The sequence below is a fragment of the Alnus glutinosa genome, chromosome 3, assembly GCF_958979055.1.
Source record: "Alnus glutinosa chromosome 3, dhAlnGlut1.1, whole genome shotgun sequence".
Classification (NCBI taxonomy): domain Eukaryota; kingdom Viridiplantae; phylum Streptophyta; class Magnoliopsida; order Fagales; family Betulaceae; genus Alnus; species Alnus glutinosa.
In genome coordinates this window covers 6558735-6582139 of record NC_084888.1, presented here as the reverse complement: position 1 = coordinate 6582139, position 23405 = coordinate 6558735, and the positions used below count along the sequence as shown (strand labels likewise).

Sequence of the window (23405 nt, the reverse complement as noted above, 5' to 3'; positions counted from 1 at the left end):
GTTTGTAGAAAAAATAATGATTTTTCTTTTTTTTTTGAAAAACTAATTACATTTCTCAAGGAATAATTATTTCTCTTATTTTTTAAAGATAAACCAATATGTATTCGAAAGAGAATAATTACTCGTAAGAATGGTATACAACCAAACAAACAAAAAAAAACAACTATTTCATTGAAATTGCCCTTCCATTATTGAATAATATTTTATTCAATAAATACTATTTTTAATATTTATTGAGTTATAAATATATAAAATAATAATTCTCAGCCATCAATTTTTGGTTATTTATTGTTTCTCCTCACCGGCCTTTTCATCCACCTTCCCCCAAAATATTTAATGGTACGTTTGGGTGTTCAATTTTTTAAAATTTGAATTCAACAATAATTTCGTGCGTGAATTCTAAAGCAAATAAAATTGTATAAAATGTTTAGATAATTTGACTTTCTGAAATAAAATTATAAAAAATGAGATAAAATTTGATTTATTTTTAAAAAATTAAATACTGTAGCAAATAGAATTAATATTATTCTTATTCCCAAACATACTTATTATCGAAACACATTAATTGGTTTTCTACTTTTCTAAGTTTTCTTTTTGTTTTTAATATCTTATTCATCGTTTCTTGATCCCTCTTAATTTGGAATCTGTAGGTTTTTTTTTTTTTTTTTTTTTTTAATTTTAATTTCTTGAAAGGTGAACAATGTGGCAACAAAAAATTTGAGGAGTAGACCTGCACGTGGTTGCATATATAGTGAACGTGCAAGAACAATTTGCAATCGTTATAGCTAATGCTAAATTGCTAATCAACCACGATTAGCATTAGCTACAACAATTTGGCATATTATGCGAATCTGTAGGTTGAAAATTGAAATGAATATGCAGATTGTTCATAGGATAACTCAAAATTATTGATTAATCGGCACCTAACAGAAAAAAGAAACAAAAAAAAAAAAAAAAATCTCTTGAAAATATGACAGTGGGAAAAGATGAATGTTTGAAAATATAACTGCTGGCAAGAATATAATAAAGAAATAATATTTAATGGAAAATAGAAAAGATAATAAAAAATCTGTTAAAGAGTATTTAAAAAAAATAAAAAATAAAAACATTCTATGAGTAAAATGTTTTGAACTCTTTTTTTAATTATTATAAATTGTAATTCAATTATAGTGAGAGAATTACGTGTCGTCATCGACCTCCTTGTTTTTTAAATAAGGGAATTGTTTTTTTAATAATAATAGGATCATTTTCGTGTTCGAAATGTGCCCTACCCTACTTTATTCAAAAAGTAAAGCAGCTTTCTTTACAAAAGGTCCCTGTTCTTAAGCTCAACAAAAGCTTCGGCACCAAGTAACCACAGAGAGAGAGAGAGAGAGAGAGAAAGTAGAAGAAAGTGGGGGCAATGCAAAGCCATACGAAGGGGCCCGTCGGTGCATCACTTGGTGGTGGCCCAAGCGAGCAGTGCTCGACGGCGTCGGTTTTGGTGGGTAGGCTAGCGGGCTTACTCGCCATGCACATTCGGTCCGGCCATCTCAGTGATCCCTCTGCGTTCTCCGATATTTGTTTCTCCCTGGCCAAGTCTCTTCCTCACCTTTTATCTTTTACATTCAAAGCCCAAAACCACGTTATGGGCCTTCTCTATTTTTCCTGTTTGAATAAGATTTCTGAGCTCCTTCGCTGTTGGTTAATGTCTTAATGATTCTTTCTTTATTTTTTAATTTTTTTTTTTGATTTTGAAGTTTCAAGTTATATGTCATACACTTTTTTTTTGGGGGGGGGGGGAAATGGGTATGATTGTTGAACTTGTGTTATTGGAATCGTTAAAGTGCTAATGGCCTAGAATGGTAACTGGGGTTGGTATTTATTATGGGTTATCATTTGGAACTGGAAGCGTGAGTAGTATGGAGTTGAAGCTGACGAGTTATGAGAGGTATTAAACTCTAGATAACAAAATGTGGTGAATACCATTGCAGTGTAGTGGCAGTAGTGCCAACTTCGTGATATAGTTCTTGATTAGGAGCCATATAGATCAAACTTCAGGAGTTCATCTTGAAAGTATGCCTTGATATGCATGTGGAAAAATTAAGGACTGATATTCAGGGCAGAAACATGTCAGCAAACATTTATATATTGAGCGTATCTTCTGATCGAGAATTTTACGATTAAATTGAGAATTGTCAAGTTTTCTGCAAAACTGTGGGTTAGTGCCTGTGTCTGTAACAAAGAAAAGGTTGCAACTCAAGGAATTTTGGCACCTTGACTAGAAACAGGGTCGAGGGTATTATTAATTCTATCTCTCTCAAATAGTACTTGCATTTGAACTTTGGTTTTGATTTAGTATATCACTTTTAGGTTTCATTTTGGTTATTGTTAAATCACCACTTATCCTAAAAGTATAAATTGATAGGAAATTGTTGATTTTATTATTTAATTATTGTTCTAACACTCTCTTCATGTGTGGATTCATACTCTTTCTAATAAGTGAAGTCCAACACATGGAATATTTAATTAAAATGGGAGGTGAATGATGTTGATAAGGTTTGAACTCAAGATCTTTGCTCTGATACGATATTAAATTACCATCTATCTCAAAAGCTTAAGCTGATAAGAAATTATTGATTTAATCATTTAATTAATGTTCTAACAGTTATGTCATTGTATTTTAACACTCTCTACTTACTCCTAATTGTCTCAATTTGTGTTTATAAACACTGGTTTTGTTCTAACTTGCTTGACAAGTTATTGCTTTAACATATACAGAGCGATTGATTATGCAGTTGCGAGTAACGAGGTTCCACTAAAAGCACAGGATTTGCCTATATTGGTTAAACAGGTAACTTTTCCTTTTCGTGCAGGTGTGTGATGGTAACTTGACATGTGGACCTCTTTCTATATTTTGTTTGCATTTTAGTCTATTATGAGATTTTGACGTAAATGCTCCAAAATGAGTTTTTGAAATTTGTTGTCGACAATTGATACACATAATGACACCATATAATTCAGAACTTTACCTGCAAAGGATCAATGATGGTTATGAATCTTTTCTTATTTTACATGGTTCACAATATAATTCAAAGTTGTGGGTCTTTTTAGGAATCAGATCAATCCGGCTCTATAGTGTCAATCTGTCTGGAATCACATGAATTTGCCTGATAATTGAACACAGTACTTTGAACCATTGATTTTATTTACAATTAAACTGAGATGTTTCCTTTTCCATCTAATCCGCCCCCCTGCGATTTATCACATGCATAATACAGATATTATATGTGCATGCTTGTCGTGTGATGTTGATGTTAATGCTTCTGGTTGACTAGTTAAAAGTGGTATATAAGATTCCTATATTTGATTGCATATAAAAAACTTACCCCTTCAAAGTTTGCACAGTTGCTTACTTCTTGGAATTATTTTCTTATTAATCATTGAGATCTTACTGTGTGAATAAGAAAACAGTTTGTAAATTTTGTTCTTGAATTATATTCTGAAACAACTAATATCTCTACTTCGTTTTACATCACATAGGTATATAAGCATCAAAATAATTCTCCCCTTCAAGCAGCTGTAATGGCACTTATGATTTCTGTCAAGGTATTCAGTCACTTGAGTCGTTTGATTGAATCTATTGTTGCTTGTAACAAGTAAGGATCTTGAATTGATTTCAGATAATTGACTGTTGATAGCTATTCAATAATTTCTGTTTGTTAGCTTTGTCATAAAAGCTAAAATAGTGCATTGCCAAGTGGAGTTATGAGAAATATGTGTTATATGCTCCTTGTTTTCTCCTTCAGTGAAATGTTGAGTTACCCTTGAAATTCATTATGTTTGATACTTTTTTATGATTAATTTATTGAGCATGCAACATGAGTTGCTCCAGAAATTCACGGTTAAAAATAGTAGGAAGAACATCTTGGATTAGCCAACAATTGACAAATATACATACACTACTCGCATTACAATAATTGTACCCTCTTATCAATCTTAGAAAGGATGAGAGGTCCACTTTTATTGTATGTAATTGGAAGAACAGTGATTTTCTTTTTCTGGTCTTTAGAAAAAAGGGGGCAGTGGACACAATCAATAGTGCACTCTTGTCAAATTGTCAGGCATGACAGTCTCCTTTGGCCTTGTTCATGGGAGTCCCACTTCTTCCCACTTCTTCGAAATGACAAGAAGAAGACAGGCTGCTCTCTTCCTCTTTCTGCACCAATATATTCACCAATGCTTATGTACTGTACTATTTTACCCTTTTAAGAGAGAATTTTTAACAAAAATGGAAACATGTTAGTTTTCATTGGAACTTAGCGGTCGCTATTAGAATTATTGTCTTCTCACTTCAGTTGTTGGTAGGTTTACTAATGGATTATCAAATTGCTTCTTGAGATTTGAAGAAAGGGAATGAAGTGGAGGAACAAGGTTCATGATGGTGACCGCTTATAGTTTGTCATAACTAATAAGATGCTGCAGATAATGGATGGAAAACTGTGTTACAGTATAAAATTAGTGGTTTGGCTTTGAAGTAGGTTCCTCGTTGGGCCCTTAATGGGGTTCGAATGTATTATCCCTTGCACATTCAGCATGAGTGGGCTCTCCTCCCAAACAAAAAATGGCGGTCACATCTTCATCATACTGTGTTCATTTTAAGGGGAACAAGAGAACCATCTACCTCACTTCTCAAAATCAGTTGACTGAATGAATGACTTGATGATGCCATATGGTCAGTAGAAGCAAAGAAGAAAGTTGAAGTGAGAAGGGGAAAGGGGGAAAGAGGGAAAAGAAGTAAGGGATCGGGGAAGAGGAAGAAGGCAGAGGGGGAAAAATAGCTGTTCAAATTTTTTTTATTCTTTAAAGTGTGCTGACAACAGTACAAAAATATGTTTAAATAGACTAGAGAACTAAACCCTAGTCACACTTGGGCTGACAGCTCCTAAAAAAATAGATAGCCTCAATTTCTTTTTTATTTTATATATGTGTGTGTGTGTGTGTGTGTGTGTGACAAGGCAGCCTCCACACATGAAAAAATGAGCATGTGTTCGGTTATTTTTTGAGAAGTGTTTTGTGAAAAATGTTTTGCTTTCTAAAAAGAGTTTTGTAGTTTGTTTTGAAAAGTGTTTTACTGGTAGGGCCATATCTGAAAACCCGTTTAGATAACTCATGTTTGATAAGAGTTTTTAGCGTTTGAAAAGCAAAAACGGTTTTCTAAAATTTTGCCAAACAATGCCCAGATTTTTTTCTTTGAAATATTTGTTTTTTGCTATGATTGGGGATGCAATGGCTTTGGCTTCTCATAATTTGCCATACCCCACGTGGCTTCACCATTGGTTACTATTTGCTTAGAGTCAAGAGCCAAGCCATGTATTTAAAGATCTTGCCTTACCCACCTGGCAGCTAGGATAGTTATGTGAAAGACCTAAGTGACTGCACAACCATCTTTGAAGCACATATGTTATGAAGCCTAGTTCAGGAATAGGGTAGCATGCTTGAGAGGATCTGAATAAGTTTACTCTGTGAAGTTCATTCCAAAAGATATATTGCCTTCTCTAATTTTATTATTCCTAGAAGATATATTCTTCATTTACAAAGAATATTGAACGAATATTTTGTTCGATATGTTGATGTCTGACATAGAATGCTTGTATGATTGGATGGTTTCAAAACAAAGATGCAGATGATCTTCTTACATTGGCTAAGGAGGTTAGTAGAATTAATCTTTGAAGTTTTTGTTCCTTTCTGGTTGGGAAATTTGGTTTTTTTTTTTTTGTTCTTTTCCCCTTTTCTTTTTGGCTTTAATTTTTCATGCCTGTCCCTTACACCAGGTTTTTGTGCATACTTAGATAGGTAAAATTTTCAGTAATACTGAGGATTTTTGCATTGAACCAAGCGATGCTCTCCCCAGCATTTCAAAAATCATGTCTAGGTATAAACTTCTCAATACTTTGCTCTTCTTGAATAGTCTTTACAGTGTTAATGTGTTGTTGAGTTGGTGTTATCACTGCTCTACTTAAAGGCCACTATTGTCAAGACATCTGTAGTTTTTGGGGATTAAAATCAAATCCAATTCTACTTTATTTGTCTTCTTTATTGGGTGTTGTTGATTTTTTTCCCAAGTAAATGACTTCCTCATTGTGGCAGAATCCATGTAACAGATGTTTCCAGTATTTATGGACCTTTTAGAATAGAACATAGTAGTTGAAGCTTGATTAACAGTTGTTAAGCCAACTTACACAAGCTGTAGTTCCTTCCTAACTTGTATGTACATGATTATTTGAAATTAAGGGTTTATTTTTTTCCCATCTATTGGACATGGAAGTTCTAGGTTTACCTAGATACCGAAACAAGTAGAGGCTTTTCCCCCCTGAATAGTTAGTTAGAGGTTACTTGGAAATTATGACCTTTCTTCCGGAAACTGAGTTTATTATCCAATTCAAGTCTCAGTAGCTTATTAATATATTCTTTATCTTTTCATATCTGTCAGATTCTATCCATCCATAAAGATGGGCCACATACTAGCTTCATTTGAGGTCAAGGTAGGTTTCGTGTTGCTCTTTTTTGTTAGGTTGTTCCTTTTGTATACTTCATGTGTACTTAGCAATGAGATTGGTATTGTGACTTATTAAAAAAAAGGTAGGTTTAGTGTATTTAGCTACACATACTTCACAAACACACATTCTATAGTTTAAATTTCTGACATTTTACTTATCTGATCTTTTTGCTAGGCTGGGTACAGGACCATTGTCTCTGACTTCCAGATCTTGAAGAATACGGTGGTTTCTTTGCAAAAACAGATAGTAAGCATGTCCTTAAGTGTATTGTCCATAATAAGTATCGAGTCCAATACACTTTACTTACTGGCATAGCTCACCGGTGAAGTATATGATTATATTTGTCATTTAAATCAAACATTGTCCTTTTGTATTTGCCTGGTCAACCCCTAGTCAGGGTTAATTGGTACTCATCTTCATTTATTAGGATGGCATCTTGACCTCTACTTTCTACCAATTTTTCATATTTAATTCAATGCGTTGCTCTTGCTCTATTCATTATAACCTTATTACCTTATTCTGTAGCTTCCAGTTATTATTCATTTTTACTTTATCTGTACAGTTTATATGCAGGATTTTCTGGTATGTCCTATAGTCTAGTTTATGTATTACTTGCCATAGTTTTTTTCTTACTGGTCAAATTTGCCTGATGGTAGTTCCAAGTGGCTTGTGCCAGGTTTGAAGATAAATACTTGCTTGTTTTAGGTTAGGAGAAGATGCATATTTAGAAGGGCTGGCTCTGTTAAACATTATGATCTCTCTCTTCCTTTCATATTTTTCTCTTTATTTTCATGTAGGGTCTGTTTGTTGCTCAAAGGGACAATATGGACACATCCTCTTGCATTGTGACTCCACCTCAAGCAAAGTATGTTTGGTTTGGTTTGGTTTATTTTCTCCTTTTTAATCCAAGGAATGAACTTAATCAGAATCCTTTTTTTTTTTTTTTTCTTTTCTTTCTTTTTTGTCCGTCTTCTGTAGCTTTCTATTCAATGGGAAAGGTGTACGAGGAAGGAATAATGTTTCCATGGTTTGTTTAGTTCTACTTGGAGTGATATATATATATATATATATATATATATATATTTTATTTATTTATATTCAAAGCATGGTGTTTTAATGTGTAAAGCCTGATGCAGTAAAATTTAGTAATGTTATCATGTTTTCCATACCTGTATCAGGACACTGGACCACAGCTGCCAACAAATATTACTGCAATGCTCAAATATGGAATCAATCTTTTTCAAGCTGTGGGGCAGTTTAACGGTATGCCCAACCAAAAGCTTCCTTTGTTAAAGCACACCTGTTTGTTTCAATGTCCTCTGTTAATACAGTGAGTTTTGAAATTTTATAGGTGATTATCTCATTGTTATAGCTTTCATGAGTGTGATGTCATCAACTTCTGAAATTCCAACACTTCAACATTATGTTCAGCCTGTTGTTGCTTCCCTTGATTCTAGTAAGACAAATGAAAAAAAAAAGCGCTATCCTTGTTTGTTATCTTGTTTTCTGATGCTTAGAATTACTATATTTTACATTCTTTCTTGGAAGTTTAGACACATAACTAAGACATTGTATTACTAACATTGAAAATATCAGATTCTGAGATAATCGAGGGGCCATCACGTGTTTCATTAAATTGCCCAATAAGGTATACTGTTATACTATTCTTGCTGTTACTAACTACTCATACTGGTCTGTGGGATTTGTTCTTCGCCTCTTCTTCTTGTTTGTATTTTACAGAGGCTGGAATAGTTAATGACTTGTACGAGCTTGATTAGTGTCTTAGACCTAAGAAAAATATCAAGGTTAAGTGTTTGGTTATCCCATTTGAGCAGCTAGGTGTTCAATTTGAAGAGTCATCTGTTATGTCAACATAAAGTTTATAATTACTTAGATAAGACTGCTCCTGTGTTCTGGATAAACTAGAACCTTCTTCTAATACTGCTATGTGGAATTTAGTTGAAGTTGCTTTTTATTGCATATCAGAGCAATGGCATTGAGAAAAGGACTACTTGGTTGGGCAATATATCCTTCTAGACAGAAGGCACTGGATATCTGTTCCTTATTATTGATTGGATGATAAGTTAACGTATATTATGAATTGATACTTATTCGTACTCTTCATTTTCTGTATCAATGAACCACAAGACAATGAATTAAGATCAAAGAAAAAATTTAAACAATTGTACAAATCATGTCAATTGCCAGGATCAAGAAAAAATGTGCGCGCTTCTGACTATGTGGTTTATTTTCTCATGATTTCTTTCTCAAGAAAAAATGTGCGCGCTTCTGACTATGTGGTTTATTTTCTCATGATTTCTTTCTGAACAACGTGTTTTATCCTTGGTAAACCATAAGAATTTAGCATTAATATTGGCTTCTGCGGTTGCTGTCTTTAATGATTTCGTTTTTATTTTGATTTTTAACAGCCACAAACGTATTAAAACTCCCGTAAAAGGACATCTCTGCAAGCATTATCAGGTGAGAGTGTGATGTGTAAAAGATTAGAGGAAATTTCTTGTTCTTCTGAGGTGCGCTTGAATACAGCCAGAAATAGTTTATGTTTTACAACTGTTGGCTCGATTTTAAGTTAGGATCAGGTTGAAAATGATATACCCTGAACCCGACTCTTTCTTTTATATGGTCTACCAGAAATCAGCCTGCTATTTCAACTTTTGATGTGTCAAAATCAAAGCATCCTTCTCAATTGCAAATTCTTTGTTGCTATCACAGGATATAAAGCACTAATTCAAGCCTCTCCATCAAACTGCCACTGCAAGACAATCGGCTCATTACTAATAAACAAACAACAATTTTCCATTTATGCTTAAGGAACTTTGGAGTTATATCTAACATATGGAAAACACAACATTATATACCTATTCATTATTATGCACATGCTTGCACTGGAGCGCTAGAGGCCTTATGCAAATAAGAAATGTTCATATTCTTCCTTGTTTTCTTGCTCTATACTTGCTTAGTATTCTAATTTTGCTTGTTCCAAAGTCCAAAAGCACCCATGTGTATTCATGTGGCTAGTGTGGGGACACTGGTGCAACTGCTCAAAAGGTCCAACCTTTGGGAAAAAAAAAATCCCTTTTCTCTATGCCTTCGTAGATTGCCAGACTTGATTGATGCTAGTGCCTTAGATATTCTCATAGTTAATGGTCTTCTGTTTCTTTGTTTAAATTCTGTATCATCTGTTTTTTCTTTTTTTTCTTGGCAAAATGCAGTGCTTTGATTATGAGAACTTCATGGAAATGAACTCAAGAAGGCCATCATGGCGTTGCCCTCTTTGTAACCAGTCCATCTGCCACCCAGACATACGCATTGATCAGGATATAGCTAAGGCAAGTAGTTTTGGATGTAATGTTTTCATCCAACAATATCACCACTTAAGTGAACCCCTTGTTTCTTGTTCAGATCTTGGGAGAGGTTTCAGAGACTGTTGTTGATGTGATAATATCAGCAGATGGATCCTGGGTGGCTATTTTGGAAAATGAAGATCATACTGACCAAACAGGTTATGAGACAAAAAGTTGTCAGCAAGAAAGACCTCGGCAGCGTGAGTGCAATGGTTTGTCAATTGTGCCAATTGAAGTTGTTGATCATACCATGAAAGGGGCCAATGCTAGCGATGCCATCCGTGAATCTGAATGTACTGGCAAGCAACATTTCCTGGATGATCCTCCATGTTTTTCTGTTTCAAGAAATCTTGTGCAAACAGAAGTCAGGAATTCAGATATAGTGGACCAAAATGGTTCTACTCAAATAGAGGAAAATATCTGCTCAAGAATTCCATTGTCCGTTTCTGCTGCTCCACAATGTCCAGATGGCACACTTAGGCCTGGCCATGTAACTGCTGCCATTTCTGAATTTTCTTCTTGCAATTCAATGCCTTCCCCTGTCCTAACAAATGCTGTTTCTCCTGCACTGAATGGATCAGTGTATGTAAATGGGAAAACTGTACCGCTCTCATTACTGCAAACCCAACTTTTAGGTCCCAGTAACTTGCAGTCACAGCAGTTTGGCTTTGCAAGATCGATTACAAGAAATGAAAATGGGATGTTGCCATCTACAGCTATAAATGCTGGCCGAACTTCAACTGCACCCCAGGGCCTCAAAGCCCAGGCTTCATTTAGGAGTTCATTTGAACAAATGCCTTTGAATTCATTGATGCCCAACGGTAACTCTTCTGCTAATTATCAGAGCACACCTTTTATGGTACCCAATATGAATGGATATTATGCATTTCATGGGGGCATGGATAGCAGTCAGCAATTACTCAGGCCACTTGTGAATTCTTTATCATTCTCAGACATGGCTTCACCTTCCATGCGAGATCATTCCTCGACACAGGTTTGATTCGATTTTACTTTGTTTTGTAGCCTGCCAGACTTTCTTTTGCTCTGTCAACTTGGCACATCCATGTATAAATAGCTTTCTTCATTTCAAATTAATAGCTTGATGTTTCTATTCTTTCAAATGTTTTTTTTTCTTTGGCTAGCCCTTTCAATATGGATTTAGTTAAAAGGATTCATATTAAATAAAAAAATAATAATAAAAAAGAAAAAAGAGAGGGGATTTAGTTAAAAGGGAAATACGTTGTTTTGGTTAGTGTAAATGGAACTGTTAAGGAGACTCTTTCTTTCCTTGCATTCTATGTGGAAATCAGTTGATCAGAGAGGAAAGATGTGTTCATTTATATAGACTCTTTTTCCTTTGACATCTTTTTTTATTTTCATCACAGAACTGGGATGTTAACAAGCACCATTGCATTTCTGGTCAAGCAGTCCAACAGGCTGCTAGCTTTCCTGCCCAAGGTCCAGGTGCTTACCACATCTCCTCTAGATCCTCCTCTGGGCATAAAAACCTATTGCAATCTAGCGCTTCTCACCCGAGGATAAATTCTGCTATGACTCAGTCACAAAATATTGTCCGTCCATCTTTTCATGTACAACCAGTAGTGCAATTTCAGCAAGGACATGGTAGTGGTCATGGCATGCAAAATGATGATAGCACTCAAACTTATCACGGGGCTGCTTCTCAACCAATGCCCCAGATGTCAAGAACACCACCATTTGTGCAAGTTCAACTCCAACAATCTAGGAAGGACTCATCATTGCCTCTTTCGATGGCTGGGAAGCGGCTGAGGACAACTAGCGAGTGGACGGGGAGTGTGGGTAAGACAATACATCCGGTCTTACCAGCCAATAGCTCAGAAACGTTGGCATCAGCACAGAGCTGGCAGCCCTCGGGCAGAATGAGGGGAAGCCTGACAGGTGAGACTTATGCTGCTGCTTTTAACCAATTCATGCTTCAACCTATCCAGTCTGCTCAATTTTCCCAAACTTCATCTGACTTGATGTCAACCCCGCACGGTGCATTGCAAATGGAAGGGCTTGTCTCAAGCAGCACCAACGCTCGAATTAATCTTCAGGCACAGTAAGGCTGGGAGGTTGGGCTGCTTTACCTGAACGGTGTATAGGGACGCGTTGATTAGCTAATTTTCACACGGTAGTTGGGGGCTTTCCTGTAATCAAAATTTTGGTCTGCATGCCAAGTTTCCAAGGTGCATGCAAACATCTTGTGAAGTTAAAGTTATAGTGTACTTACATGTTATACGAGTATATCTTGTTAAAAGGTCACAGAATTGGAGGGGTACTTCGTACTTGTAGTTTTATAGGGGTTATCCAATATTCAAGAGAATTTTACTCTTCGTCTCTAGTCACTATATAAGAAGAAATTAATGATTATGAACTTTATGTGGCTTTACATCTTTTGTAAGTTAAATTAGATCTTAGTAGTCTTCATTTTTCGGTATTAAAGAGATGCTATATGTCAATCAGGAAGCAACCATCTAAAATTCATGGCCTTTTTCATCAAATCCTTGTTGAGGAAGTTGTGCCAAAACAGAAATTAGAAAAGTGTACATTATTTTTAAGGTGATAGTGGCCTCCAATCGATAGAGATTGTGGCTATAAGTTACAAGTAAGTCACCTCCATAATACAAAAGTCACTAACTGCAAACAACAATTTTGAGGTTCATTGTTAGGAGTTTCTTCTAAGAAATTGTGTATTTGATAAAAAATAATGAGAGAAATTCAGTTTAGAGATTTGTAAGAGGAATTCCTTATTTTTAGATTTTGAAGGAGCACTTATGAAGAGTCACAACCTTTCAATTGTAACGAACGGTTAAGATATTAAAAGTCACATCGGCTAATATGAAGTGTGCAGTTGGCCTAACGGTTAAGGCATAGCTCTTCCAACTAGAAGACATTGGTTCAAACTCGCTAAAATTAAAGGAAAGTTTTGAAGTCTTTCTACGTGGGACAAATTTATTTAAGGATTAAATACGACTAATCCCCCTTATAGTTTAACGCCTTTATTTTTTGTCCTTTATGGTTTATTTCGTATTGTATATAGTACTTGAATTATGGCGTCTAACTTCCGTCCAAAAATTGACGGAAGTCCACGTCTCATGCCTTAAAAAAGTAACATGTTTCCTTATGTATAATTAAATACTTACGTATCTTTCGATTTCAATCTTTAATTAGTGTAAAAGTAATGCTACTTTTCATACCGGCTTACTTGACGTATTTTAAATAACTTCTTATGTCAATCATTTTAAAATAACTAAATAAAAGGCAATTAACTTGAAAAAGAGTGTGAAGAAGAGTGACATTATTCTAATTTTCTTAGTGTAAGCATTTCAAATTCCTAACAAAGTTAGTGGTGGCCAACTTAAACCAATACTTTATATATTTGGAATGGAAATTTACACATGATTCCATCCAATTTTAGCCAAAAAGAAAAAAAAAACTCACAAATTTATTTGTACTAAGCCACGTGCTTCATCTTGGTTTTTTTCTCATGAACATTTGCAAAAGTCAACCTTAAACTTTGCTAGAAGTTGTCTCACTTCTTATGTTTATATCGGTAAAGTTCCTTAACTATCTCTTTTATTTTAGGTCAAAAAGAGGATAAGACTCATCATTCATTTATCGTAGGCAAAACATCATAAAATAGGTTTATCACGACAAATAAAATAAAAAATCTCAGTGCTATATTAGCCACTTAACTGTAACTTATTATTATCTTTTAAACCTTAAATTATTTATACATAGTATAAGATTTGGGTTCCGATTATTAGTTATTTTTAGAAAAAAATGTTTCAAACTCATTCTACTAGATGTACTTTTCACTAAATCTATTGAGAGTCTTTTAATAAATGGATCTGCTAAGGTTTTACTTGATCATACATACACAATAGTGATAATATCATCTATTCTCAATTGTTTGTTATATTCATGTCTCAAGCTAATATGTCTAGATTTTTCATTATAAACTTTGCTATATGCCCTAAACATGGTAGCTTTAGTACTATCACAACACAAAGGAAATGGTTAGCATCAGTTGTGGCCACAACTTTATATCCAATAACAACATTTACAACCATTTTGTCTCTTTGTCCGCTTCTACCAATGCTATAAATTTAGATTCCATTGTAGAATGTGAAATACATGTTTGTTTCTTAGAAGCCCATGAATCCGCTCCACCACCAAGGGTAAGCACCCAACCATGTATAGCCTTGTTATCACTTGCACTAGTGATCCAACTAGTATCAGTGTATCCTTCTAGTACGTACTAATAGAAAACTGATATAATACAGCCCTAATCCAATAGTTCTTTTAAGGTACCCAAAGACTACCAATTGCTTTCCAATTTTCCGTACTAGGATTTTGTATATCTTGAAAGTTTGAAAACTTAAAATAATAATAATAATAATAATAATAATAATTATCTAGCCTATGCAATGCATTGTATACATTAAGTTAGGGAAAAATACACATAGTACCTCCAAAAAAAAAAAAAAAAAAAAAACTAATACTCAAATTGCAATATCCCTCCAAACTATAAAAATTTTCAATGTACCCATTTCGTCCCACAAAAAATAACAAACCACAAACCTAGGAAGCTAGCTATTTGCCTATTTGTCAAAATCCTAAATTAAAATCACATGGACCAATTTTGCATTTATCCATTTATTTGTCTTTATATGGAGATGTACTAAAAAAATGATGATATGATCGACAGATTTGGCTTGTTAATCAATATTTTAACACTCCTCCTCACGTGTAAGCTCAAACTCTCTTTTAATAGGTGAGACTCAACATGTAAAATATTTAATTAAAATGGGAGGTAAATAAAAGAGACAAGGTTCGAACTCAGGACCTCTGCTCTCAGAGGCGGAGCTACCCCTGTCCTAAGGCCCGGGGTTTCCCCAAAAAAAAAAAAAAAAAAAATTAATTTTACCCCTAATTTTTTTTATTTTTGGCCCCCCCTATTTTTTTTTTTTTTTAAAAAATAAAAATAAAATTGGCCCCCCTAAATCCCAAATCCTAGCTCCGCCTCTGTTTGCTCTGATACTATGTTGAATCATCATTTATATATCTTAAAAGCTTAAGCTGATAGGAAGAGATCATTGTGGGCTCAAACTCCATTTTAATAGCCGAGGCTTAACACGTGAAATATTTAATTGAAATGTGAGGTAAATGAAGGAGACATGATTCGAATTCAAGACTTCTGCTCTGATATTATTTTAAATCACCATTGTCCTAAAAGCTTAAACTGATTGAAAGAGATAAATTTAATTATTTAATCAATATTTTGACATGACTAATACTCAATCCTCATATAGGAGACTTCTCTAGTCATTGGTGAGACTCCTATGGAAATTTTATTTGGTTTATTTGTTTGCTGCACATATATGCTTCAATTCCCCTGGTGCTGCGTCACATGTTTTGGCATGATCATCAGATTTATCGTAAAAGATAAAGATGGAAGATAAAGATGGTAGGTGGCAAACTAACATACAAAGGTTTAATTACTTGATGATATTTGACACGGCAGAGAGCTAGATTACAGTTCCTTAATTTACACAATGTCACAAGTAGTATTGGGGTTATAATTAACTTTGAAATATTGCCAAGAACAAAGACAGTTGATCGATCGATCTGCTGATCTCAGAACCTAGAGAGGAACTGCATTTGCTTCAAAAGAGGAGTTAGGGTTTCCATCAGCTTCTCGCAGGGATGATTGTGAATGCCCTCATATGTGGTCACCACAATGCTCGTGTCCTTGGATAGCCTTTGAACCTGTTTCTTCACATTGCATGTGTGATGCGTGCACCGATAGTAGCTCCTTAATAACCAAATTAAAGTCACATTAATTAACATTTTTTATTTTCAAATTAACCAATACATGCATATATATAATATACATCATGCACATTTTTCATATTTATACAGCTGGTTGAATTCTAGTTATAGAACTCATGCAGTATATATTCTCTTATTAATTATAATTGATCGAAAGTTGTCTCAAGTCGTTTTATTAATTTGTTGCAAGTTCATGATATATATATATATCGCTTCATTAATATGGATATATAATTTCATGACAACTCCCTATATATGGTTTCAGCAAATAATACAACATGATTAGAAAATGTTAATAAAATTAATTAATTCTAACAATCATAGTAAGTAAATTTGAACGAAAATTAAGGCATCTTTTACTTGATCCCTAAACATGGCCGGCTTGATAAATTTTGAGGCATAAGACGACAAGTTTAAATGAGACAATTTTCTTATATTTAAATATTAATTAAATTAAATTTATTTTATTATATATTTTAATTTAATATGTCAATTAGAGCACTTTCTTCTATTTATAAAATGTATTTTTTTTTTTTTAGTAACTTATTAGATATAGAATAACTTATCACTTGATTCAAAGACATGAAATACTAAGATTTAAAGAAAAATAAAGAGAAAAATGAAAATAAGTTATATAAAGATTGATGTGTAATAAAACATAATGCAGAAAAAATTGATGGACATTGAAGACTCACCGATGGTGTAATTCTATCTATTATGCACAATGCAAACAATGAGAATTTATGCACATTAAATACTTTTCATATTTTTCTAAACATTCAATTCAAATAAACGTTGGAGAAAAAATTATGCACGTTGAACTAATTTCATGAACGTAAAAATTGGGCTTTTAAAAAGAGAAAATAAGTTGAACTTTTCAAGAATTGATGGATTATTATTATTATTTTTTTTTTTTTTTCTGAATGAGAATAATGAAACTTTCAATTCGTAATTACTTTTACCATGATTGATGATCTTATTTAAAAATTATTTATTAAATTTTTATCATAATAGTCTTAAAATGTGTTTTGAAACTAACATTTATTATACAATTATTAAGTTCGGGCCTTAATTAAAGAGTATTTTATTAACTTTTTACCGTATTAAAGCTTTAAAATGCTTTTTTAAGCCTTAATTTTTTTTAAAAGAATATATAAATTTATTATATAATTATTAATGGGGGGCTTTAGACGACCGCCTAAATCACCTAACGCTCGAGTAACCCATGTCCCTGAATCATATTAGTATTGGTTTGATCCCTTGAATTTTCTTGACGATCCAAAGACTGCTAAAAGCAACGAGATTTGTGTATTTTCAATTGTGAGAAGTGATTCTTTTTCAGTTTCCTAGTACAAAATGATATTAGATTGTTGTTTTGGTGAGATGATCTACTTTTCTAGTAAGAGATAAATTAAGCAGGATGACAAATTAAAGCTTATATATAGAAGCGCTACATATATATAAACGAAGCCATGCAACGTAAAAACGATATATAAAAGGCATGAGAATCTTTAAGAATGAGTAGCAAGCACACTATATATATATATACCTAGGATAAATGCTGTTCTTCACAGCTTTCTGGCCGTACTTTCTCCACCGGTAGCCATCATCGAGTATGTCGTCGGCACTCCGAGTCTGAAACGCGAACCTTGGCCGTGTTGCTCTTTTCATTCTACCACCTCTTCTCTTATCGGCCTTATTATTACCCTTTTCTTCCAAACTCGCATTTTCAGACACCGTGGAAGAACTTTCCATCATCAGCATATTCTCAGTCATGTGCCCGGCTTGACCCGCAGAGAGAAGGCTGACCCAGTCTATTTCTGGGTCTAAAGGAGGGTGCAACGAGGAGGATGTAAGGGAGGGCGTGAAGAGGAAGGGAGGAATTTGGCCTTCCATTGAGATTGATCGATGATGATGATGATAGAGGAAATGAAGAGGTTGGAGAAGAATCGAAGGTTTAATTTATAAAGAGAAAAGCTGGTGGAAGGTGAGAAGGGGTTGGACTGACCCACAAAGAGAGAGATAGATGCGTAGGGTTAAAAAGGAGGCTAGCTAGGGTGGTCTTTCTCTCTGTAATTCCCTATGCCTTGCAACCAACGTAAAGCCAACAACATTTCAACTACTTCTGTTCAACTGCCACTACTGCAAACGGAAGGAGACGTGCCCCAACATGTATATCGTTATCATCAATGCATGCATTTGCATGCTCTCTCTCTCTCTCTCTCTCTCTCTCTCTCTCCGGGATAATTGGGACACGTTTTATATTTACAAAAAGTATAATATATATGGTGTGCGTACGTTAGGTTTAACGTTAATTGTGGAACTATACGACTACGACACATGTTCGAAAAGACACAAATTTTAGCTTCGTTAATTAGTTACTGTTTTACTAACTTATTTCAAACCGGACTATTAAGGTTATCCTGACGAATATTTGGGATCATCTGCAGCACCTTTTCTTTTCCCTTCTTTCTTTCTTTATTTTTTTTTTTAACTACTTTCAGAATTATTGAAAACTCATAATTGAGGTGTCATATGTCATGACGATTGGCATATTTTCATTCATAAATAATCCAAAAACCGTACTGAGTTGCTTGGTTTTTTTTCTTTTTCAGTTTCCAATTTTCTTTCAAAAGAGAAGCAAAATCTTCCCATCCCTCGCCCCAATTATGGTCACAGTACTTTCACCATATTTGGATGGACTGTTCCTACTTAAGCCGAAATAGATATTGCTTTGTGAATGTATATATAGTATTAGGCTAAGAAAAAAAAGAATTAACGTTAATAGTATTAGGACTACATTGGACAAAGCGAGCCCTATAATATAATATGGGTGATAAATGTTTAGGGCTTAGTTTGGGTGTGTGAATTTTTAAAAAATTCCGAATAGCGAAAGAATTTATTTTTTGAAATTATATATTAAATTGGATGGTTTAGAAAAAGTTGGATAAAATCTAATAGCATCTACATGCATTTGCAAATCAAAATCCAGACATCTGCCAGTCTTCTTGGTGCCTCTATAACGCAACTAACCGTAAATTAAACATTTTTTAGGGATATATTTATTTATTTTTTCGCCTTTTTCTTTTGTATCATTTTAAGGGATTTATTTATTTCTTCCTACTTTTGTCCATTGGAGTCGGATGTTGGGAAGGTCAAGCGTGTTTGGTAACCTAGATTTATGGATGGTGCTGGAACTAAAGAGATGTGCACCCAAGCCAGAATAGGATCCTCCCTTCCTCCGGTCAAAATTTTATTTTGTTATATTTAATTTAAAATGATATAACAACATATATAATATTAAATCTGTAAAATTCAATCTGGACCACGATATGGAGAAGATCCTTATCCACCCAAGCCAATATCTCCAATCTTGGTTTGGATAGCAGGAACAAGTGTGTTCCTGTCCCTTAGCTATCAAAGGCTCGTAACCACAACGTTAACTCATTTGATTCTGACGATGAAAGTGTGCAACAGAACTTAATTAATATTTTCTCGAAAATTAAAAGAATACTAAAAGTTAAAAATAAACAAAATCCGAAGGCTTTTATTCTTCATCCGTGTTAGTGAGCGGGTTCCTAATGCTCTTTATGGGATGGTGATTAGGTCACCCACAAGGACTTCTAACCTAACCATCAAAGTTGACCTCGTACTCTACTATGGCCTAATGGGCAATCTGATGATGAAAATAAACAAAATATGAGTCCTTAAAAGCCCACTTTCCTAGTTGTTGATACACAATCGCAGAATGAGACTACTTGACAATGTCTATGAACCCACATAAGACTGCTGAAATTGATCATTTTCTTATTGCAGTAGAGGGGAGTGAAGTACATACAAAAACAGCACATGGAAACTACGGAGTTCATGCATCCGATTTGAATTAGTATAAGATCCCATTTGTTGGCCTAGCAAATCTCAACTGCATCCAGCAGCCTCATCCTATGTTAGCCTGTATTGCAAAAATTTTTAAGCCACAACAGATACATCTTGATCATTACTATCGTCTAAAAAAACCCTTTGTGTGGATTGGAAATTGAATAGGATTGCTGCGTCAGCTGATGATCATCTTGTTAAGATAATCAGCTTGCTCCGGAAAATACTCCAAAAGTTCATCCTTGTTCACCCAAACAAAATCCTCACACTTCCCAATTTCGAACTTGTTGGTTGCAATCACTTGGGACTTGAAGAAGAATCGCTGACAAAAAGAAAAGGCAAGCAAGGGCTTAAGATAAACAGTTGCAACCATTATCAATATTCAATGATCTACACAGATATCAAGAATAACGCCATACACACATTAGCAAACACCAGAGCAAAGTAAAACTAATCTTAAAAAATGTACCTTAAAAGATGGAAAGTCTGACTCATTCTCTTTTGGTTGTATAACCATATGACCCATTGGAGCATTTCCAACAAAATATGTGTGGGAAAGGTCTCCAATCACAGATTCTAATGCAGACTCTGCACACTGCAAAATTATGAATTTATATTGGGAAGAAGAAGAAGAAGAAAATAAACAAATTACAACTCACCTGGCGCAATGTCTTCTCAGATTCATAAACTTTTTCTGGAAAATGCCAGACAGGCTTCTCGCTAGGAGCTCCATACGCTTTGCTATAGAGAAGGAGATAAAGTCTTCTGTCAAGTGCTCTCTGTAATGACCTAAGGCAAAAAAGACAGATATTAGCAACATATATGGCCTCTAGAAACCCCTTTAGTAGAAAATGGGGGAGAGAATGTGACATGCTAGCTTAACAATCAGCCAGAAAGAGATTGGTTGTGTCCTTCACCACCATCCTCATGCATTGAAGTAAATTTTTGTTTAAAGATATACACACAAAATGATTTTTCTGTTTTAACTTGGCTACATCAAGGAAATATGTCAGCTTTTACAATGCTTATTCATAGTCCAAATGAGCTAGGAGGCATCAAGAGTAAAACTATACAAAACTTCTCATCAATCACATACAGACACAAATCCATCTAACAAGGCCTTATACATGTCACACTAACAGATGATGCTGCTTCACTGAAAGGTAAAAGCTAAAGCAACAACCAAAAACAAACTCCATTTGCAATACCACAGAAATTGTCACACGAATGCCTGCTATCTCATAAGCATATAGTTGTTACTCGAATGCCTGCTATCTCATAAACAAAAGTATGTTCTACTGTTGATGAAACGATGTAGCATTGGGACCAAGGCAGAGGAGGATGAAAAGAATCATGTGTCTCTTTAAAGTGAATATAGAGAGTCCAAAAGAAGTAAGATTGCTTCACGTCACATCACATTTTCATGCTCTATTACCAGAAAAAATGGAAAGAGATCTATTCGTAATAAATCTGCTTCGTACTTCTTATCATTCTTTTTGTCAGCTTCAGTGATCCGTGGAGCTGGTTCAAAATCCATTTGGTAGTCACCTTTGCCCCTGTCGATGAAATTCAGTGTCACATATAAAGTTGTCAAGAGGGAGAAAAAAAAAAAGGGAAGAAAAAAAATCCTACCAGCATCTGTCTCTGTATATCTTTATATGAGAAGAAAGAGGAGAGGGAGGGAGTGAGAGATATAGAGAGAGTCTTCCATAGGTAAATTATGACTTACCAGCAAATTCTTAAACGAGTACTTTCCAAGAAGTAACAGACTAAATGGATTTTGATACCCAAGTCACATTCACATGCTAATGTTAACAAAGTCAGTCAAGAATGTGCTTTACTTATACCCTCAGCTTTGGAGCAATTTTTGACAGTTTTGGCTTTAGAGTTATATATGACTCAAATAGAAGACTGGATGCTAAACTAGATACTGTCCTTAAGCAGGGTGAATGGTGCTGGAGGCCGGCGCGTTCTGAAGATCTTGTTGCTATTCAAAGTAGATTGATGGATGTGCCGATTGGTGAAGTAGACAAGCCTGTATGGACTCTTGCTAGGTCTGGTTTGTTCACTTGTGCAAATACTTGGAATCGCCTTAGGAAGAAAAAGATGGCTGTGAGTTGGTGGCCACTGGTTTGGCATTCTTTTGATATTCCCAAACAGGCTTTCATCCTATGGTTAGCTACTAATAATACGCTAACTACTGGGGACCGGTTGCTTGCTTGGGGCTATAAAGGGGATGCAAGCTGTGGTTTTTGCAGGGCTGGAATCGAGAGCCGAGATCACATTTTCTTTTCTTGTGGTTTTAGCTCCCGGGTTTGGAAAACTTGCTTGTAGCGGTGTGGTTTGTTGAATCTATCTACCAGTTGGAGTGATCTGATTGATGAAGGTTGCCGAAACTGGAAGAATTAAAGCTTGATGGGGACAATTTGTAGACTAATTTTGAGCTCTGCTGTGTACTGTTTATGGCGAGTCCGAAATGAGTTAAAATTTGGTGGGCAGCCTCTCACTGAAGAGCAGGTTCTAAAGCAAATTTTTTGGGAAGTTCGGTGTAGAATCTCTGGAAAGGGCAAGTTCCCAAAGACTATGGAGAATGTTATCCTTTGTCACAAATGGAACATTGATGTCTGTATTCTGATTTAGTTTGTTCCTTTGTTGGCAGGGTATTTTGGGGTGTGTTGGTTAGGTTCTTGAGTGAAGTGTGGGTTTTCCTAGAGTTTTTCTCTGGTTGATATGTGTTTTGTTGTTTTGGTTGGTAAACCTCTTGATGTACAGTTGATTCTTTTTGTCAATATATAGTTCTACTCATTCTTTCAAAAAAGAGAGAGAGAGAGAGAGAGAGAGACAAGACACTCAGGAACAGAACTACGATGAGTACACTTTTAAGAATTGCTAGAACCAGCAAACAACAAATCATTGAGATATATGGTCAAGTGTCCAAATCAGAACACCATTAAGAATATGCAGTACATTTTAATAACCCACGTATTAAAAAATAAAATAAATCTTACCTAGAATTAGCCTTGTCTAAGAGTTCATCTGGATATCTCCGTCGATATTGCTGTCCCCAACGAAACCTAAACCCAAGAGAAGAAAAAGCAAATCCCATTATGAGCTACTGTTAAAGGAACAAAATCTCTCATTTCTCTGTCCGAAACCTCTGTTTGTCAGCTAAATGGAAGAAACAAAGTAAATTAACCCAACACTTGTGGCCACATCGTGTTATTAAGTCTTCCTAACATGTCAAGCTAGGCTCAAATAGTCCCAATATGAGAGTCCCTATGCTCAAAAAACTAAGATTGAAAATGACCAGAAAGAGACTTACGAGAACTCCTGAAACGCGTAAACCACAGGGTCGATTTTCGGGATGACAACGGGCAAGCGCTCGAACAGTACGGACGCCACGATTTTCTCGGGCTTCGTGCAGAACCCTCGCGCTCTTACGAGCGGCCTAGCGAACGACGCTAGCGATCTCTGCATTCTCGATCTGTTTGAGGAAAGCACAAGGTTGGTTGTAATTTGATTTTTGTTCTTGTTTTACTTGAAGCTGTGTGATTGCCCTAAGGTGAGCTTAAAAGAGTAATAATAATAAAGCGAAATGGAGGAAGAAGAAAGAGGCGTAGAGGTTTTACTACCTGCAAGGGGTTGCCAGTGACTGGCAATGGCGAGGACTGGGAGCGAGGGTTTTCCTCTTGGATCTGTTTTTTTCTTTTTTTTTTCCAAAGAAACCGGGCTTGCTGGTTACCTTTCGACTACTGGGCTTGGCCCATTG

General features: G+C 35.1%; 3 protein-coding genes across 5 annotated transcripts; 1 reads left to right on the top strand and 2 right to left on the bottom strand.

Annotated features, from left to right (window-relative positions):
- The first annotated feature begins 1342 nt into the window (after window positions 1-1342).
- On the top strand, window positions 1343-12313 carry LOC133862617 (E4 SUMO-protein ligase PIAL2-like). 2 transcript variants are annotated; one of them, XM_062298460.1, is made up of 17 exons: window positions 1343-1578; window positions 2761-2833; window positions 3523-3588; window positions 5626-5691; window positions 5832-5914; window positions 6473-6524; window positions 6714-6785; window positions 7337-7404; window positions 7518-7566; window positions 7718-7802; window positions 7891-7995; window positions 8136-8187; window positions 8969-9020; window positions 9773-9889; window positions 9963-10898; window positions 11290-11821; window positions 11939-12313. In XM_062298460.1, the coding sequence occupies exons 1-17, from the start codon at window positions 1403-1405 to the stop codon at window positions 11986-11988; spliced, it is 2634 nt and encodes an 877-aa protein (XP_062154444.1). In that variant the 5' UTR covers window positions 1343-1402; the 3' UTR covers window positions 11989-12313. The 2 variants fall into 2 exon arrangements, with proteins under 2 accessions (XP_062154444.1, XP_062154443.1); XM_062298459.1 differs by having other exon boundaries at window positions 11290-12313.
- A 3087-nt stretch (window positions 12314-15400) lies between these two features.
- LOC133864500 (probable WRKY transcription factor 43) lies at window positions 15401-17767 on the bottom strand. Its single transcript, XM_062300849.1, has 2 exons — window positions 17310-17767; window positions 15401-15743 (listed from the first exon to the last, which is right to left on the bottom strand). The coding sequence occupies exons 1-2, from the start codon at window positions 17654-17656 to the stop codon at window positions 15566-15568; spliced, it is 525 nt and encodes a 174-aa protein (XP_062156833.1). The 5' UTR covers window positions 17657-17767; the 3' UTR covers window positions 15401-15565.
- A 1780-nt stretch (window positions 17768-19547) lies between these two features.
- LOC133863898 (uncharacterized) lies at window positions 19548-23334 on the bottom strand. Of its 2 annotated transcripts, none has more exons than XM_062300036.1 (7): window positions 23269-23334; window positions 22959-23120; window positions 22645-22710; window positions 21118-21192; window positions 20296-20425; window positions 20106-20231; window positions 19548-19958 (listed from the first exon to the last, which is right to left on the bottom strand). In XM_062300036.1, the coding sequence occupies exons 2-7, from the start codon at window positions 23111-23113 to the stop codon at window positions 19815-19817; spliced, it is 696 nt and encodes a 231-aa protein (XP_062156020.1). In that variant the 5' UTR covers window positions 23114-23120; window positions 23269-23334; the 3' UTR covers window positions 19548-19814. The 2 variants fall into 2 exon arrangements, with proteins under 2 accessions (XP_062156020.1, XP_062156021.1); XM_062300037.1 differs by having other exon boundaries at window positions 22959-23180; window positions 23269-23333.
- Window positions 23335-23405: the final 71 nt, after the last annotated feature.

What these genes read in the sequence shown, in the direction of transcription:
- LOC133863898 (XM_062300036.1), bottom strand. Translation starts at nt 23,113, where the DNA reads ATGCAGAGATCGCTAGCGTCGTTCGCTAGGCCGCTCGTAAGAGCGCGA. An exon ending in TACGCGTTTCAGGAGTTCTC is followed by an intron (nt 22,711 to 22,958) that starts GTAAGTCTCTTT and finishes TCTTGGGTTTAG; the next exon opens with GTTTCGTTGGGGACAGCAAT. An exon ending in GACAAAAAGAATGATAAGAA is followed by an intron (nt 20,426 to 21,117) that starts GTACGAAGCAGA and finishes TTTTTGCCTTAG; the next exon opens with GTCATTACAGAGAGCACTTG.
- LOC133862617 (XM_062298459.1), top strand. Translation starts at nt 1,403, where the DNA reads ATGCAAAGCCATACGAAGGGGCCCGTCGGTGCATCACTTGGTGGTGGC. An exon ending in ATTTGTTTCTCCCTGGCCAA is followed by an intron (nt 1,579 to 2,760) that starts GTCTCTTCCTCA and finishes TAACATATACAG; the next exon opens with AGCGATTGATTATGCAGTTG. An exon ending in AGCTGTGGGGCAGTTTAACG is followed by an intron (nt 7,803 to 7,890) that starts GTATGCCCAACC and finishes GAAATTTTATAG; the next exon opens with GTGATTATCTCATTGTTATA.
- LOC133864500 (XM_062300849.1), bottom strand. Translation starts at nt 17,656, where the DNA reads ATGGAAGGCCAAATTCCTCCCTTCCTCTTCACGCCCTCCCTTACATCC. An exon ending in AAGAACAGCATTTATCCTAG is followed by an intron (nt 15,744 to 17,309) that starts GTATATATATAT and finishes TTGGTTATTAAG; the next exon opens with GAGCTACTATCGGTGCACGC.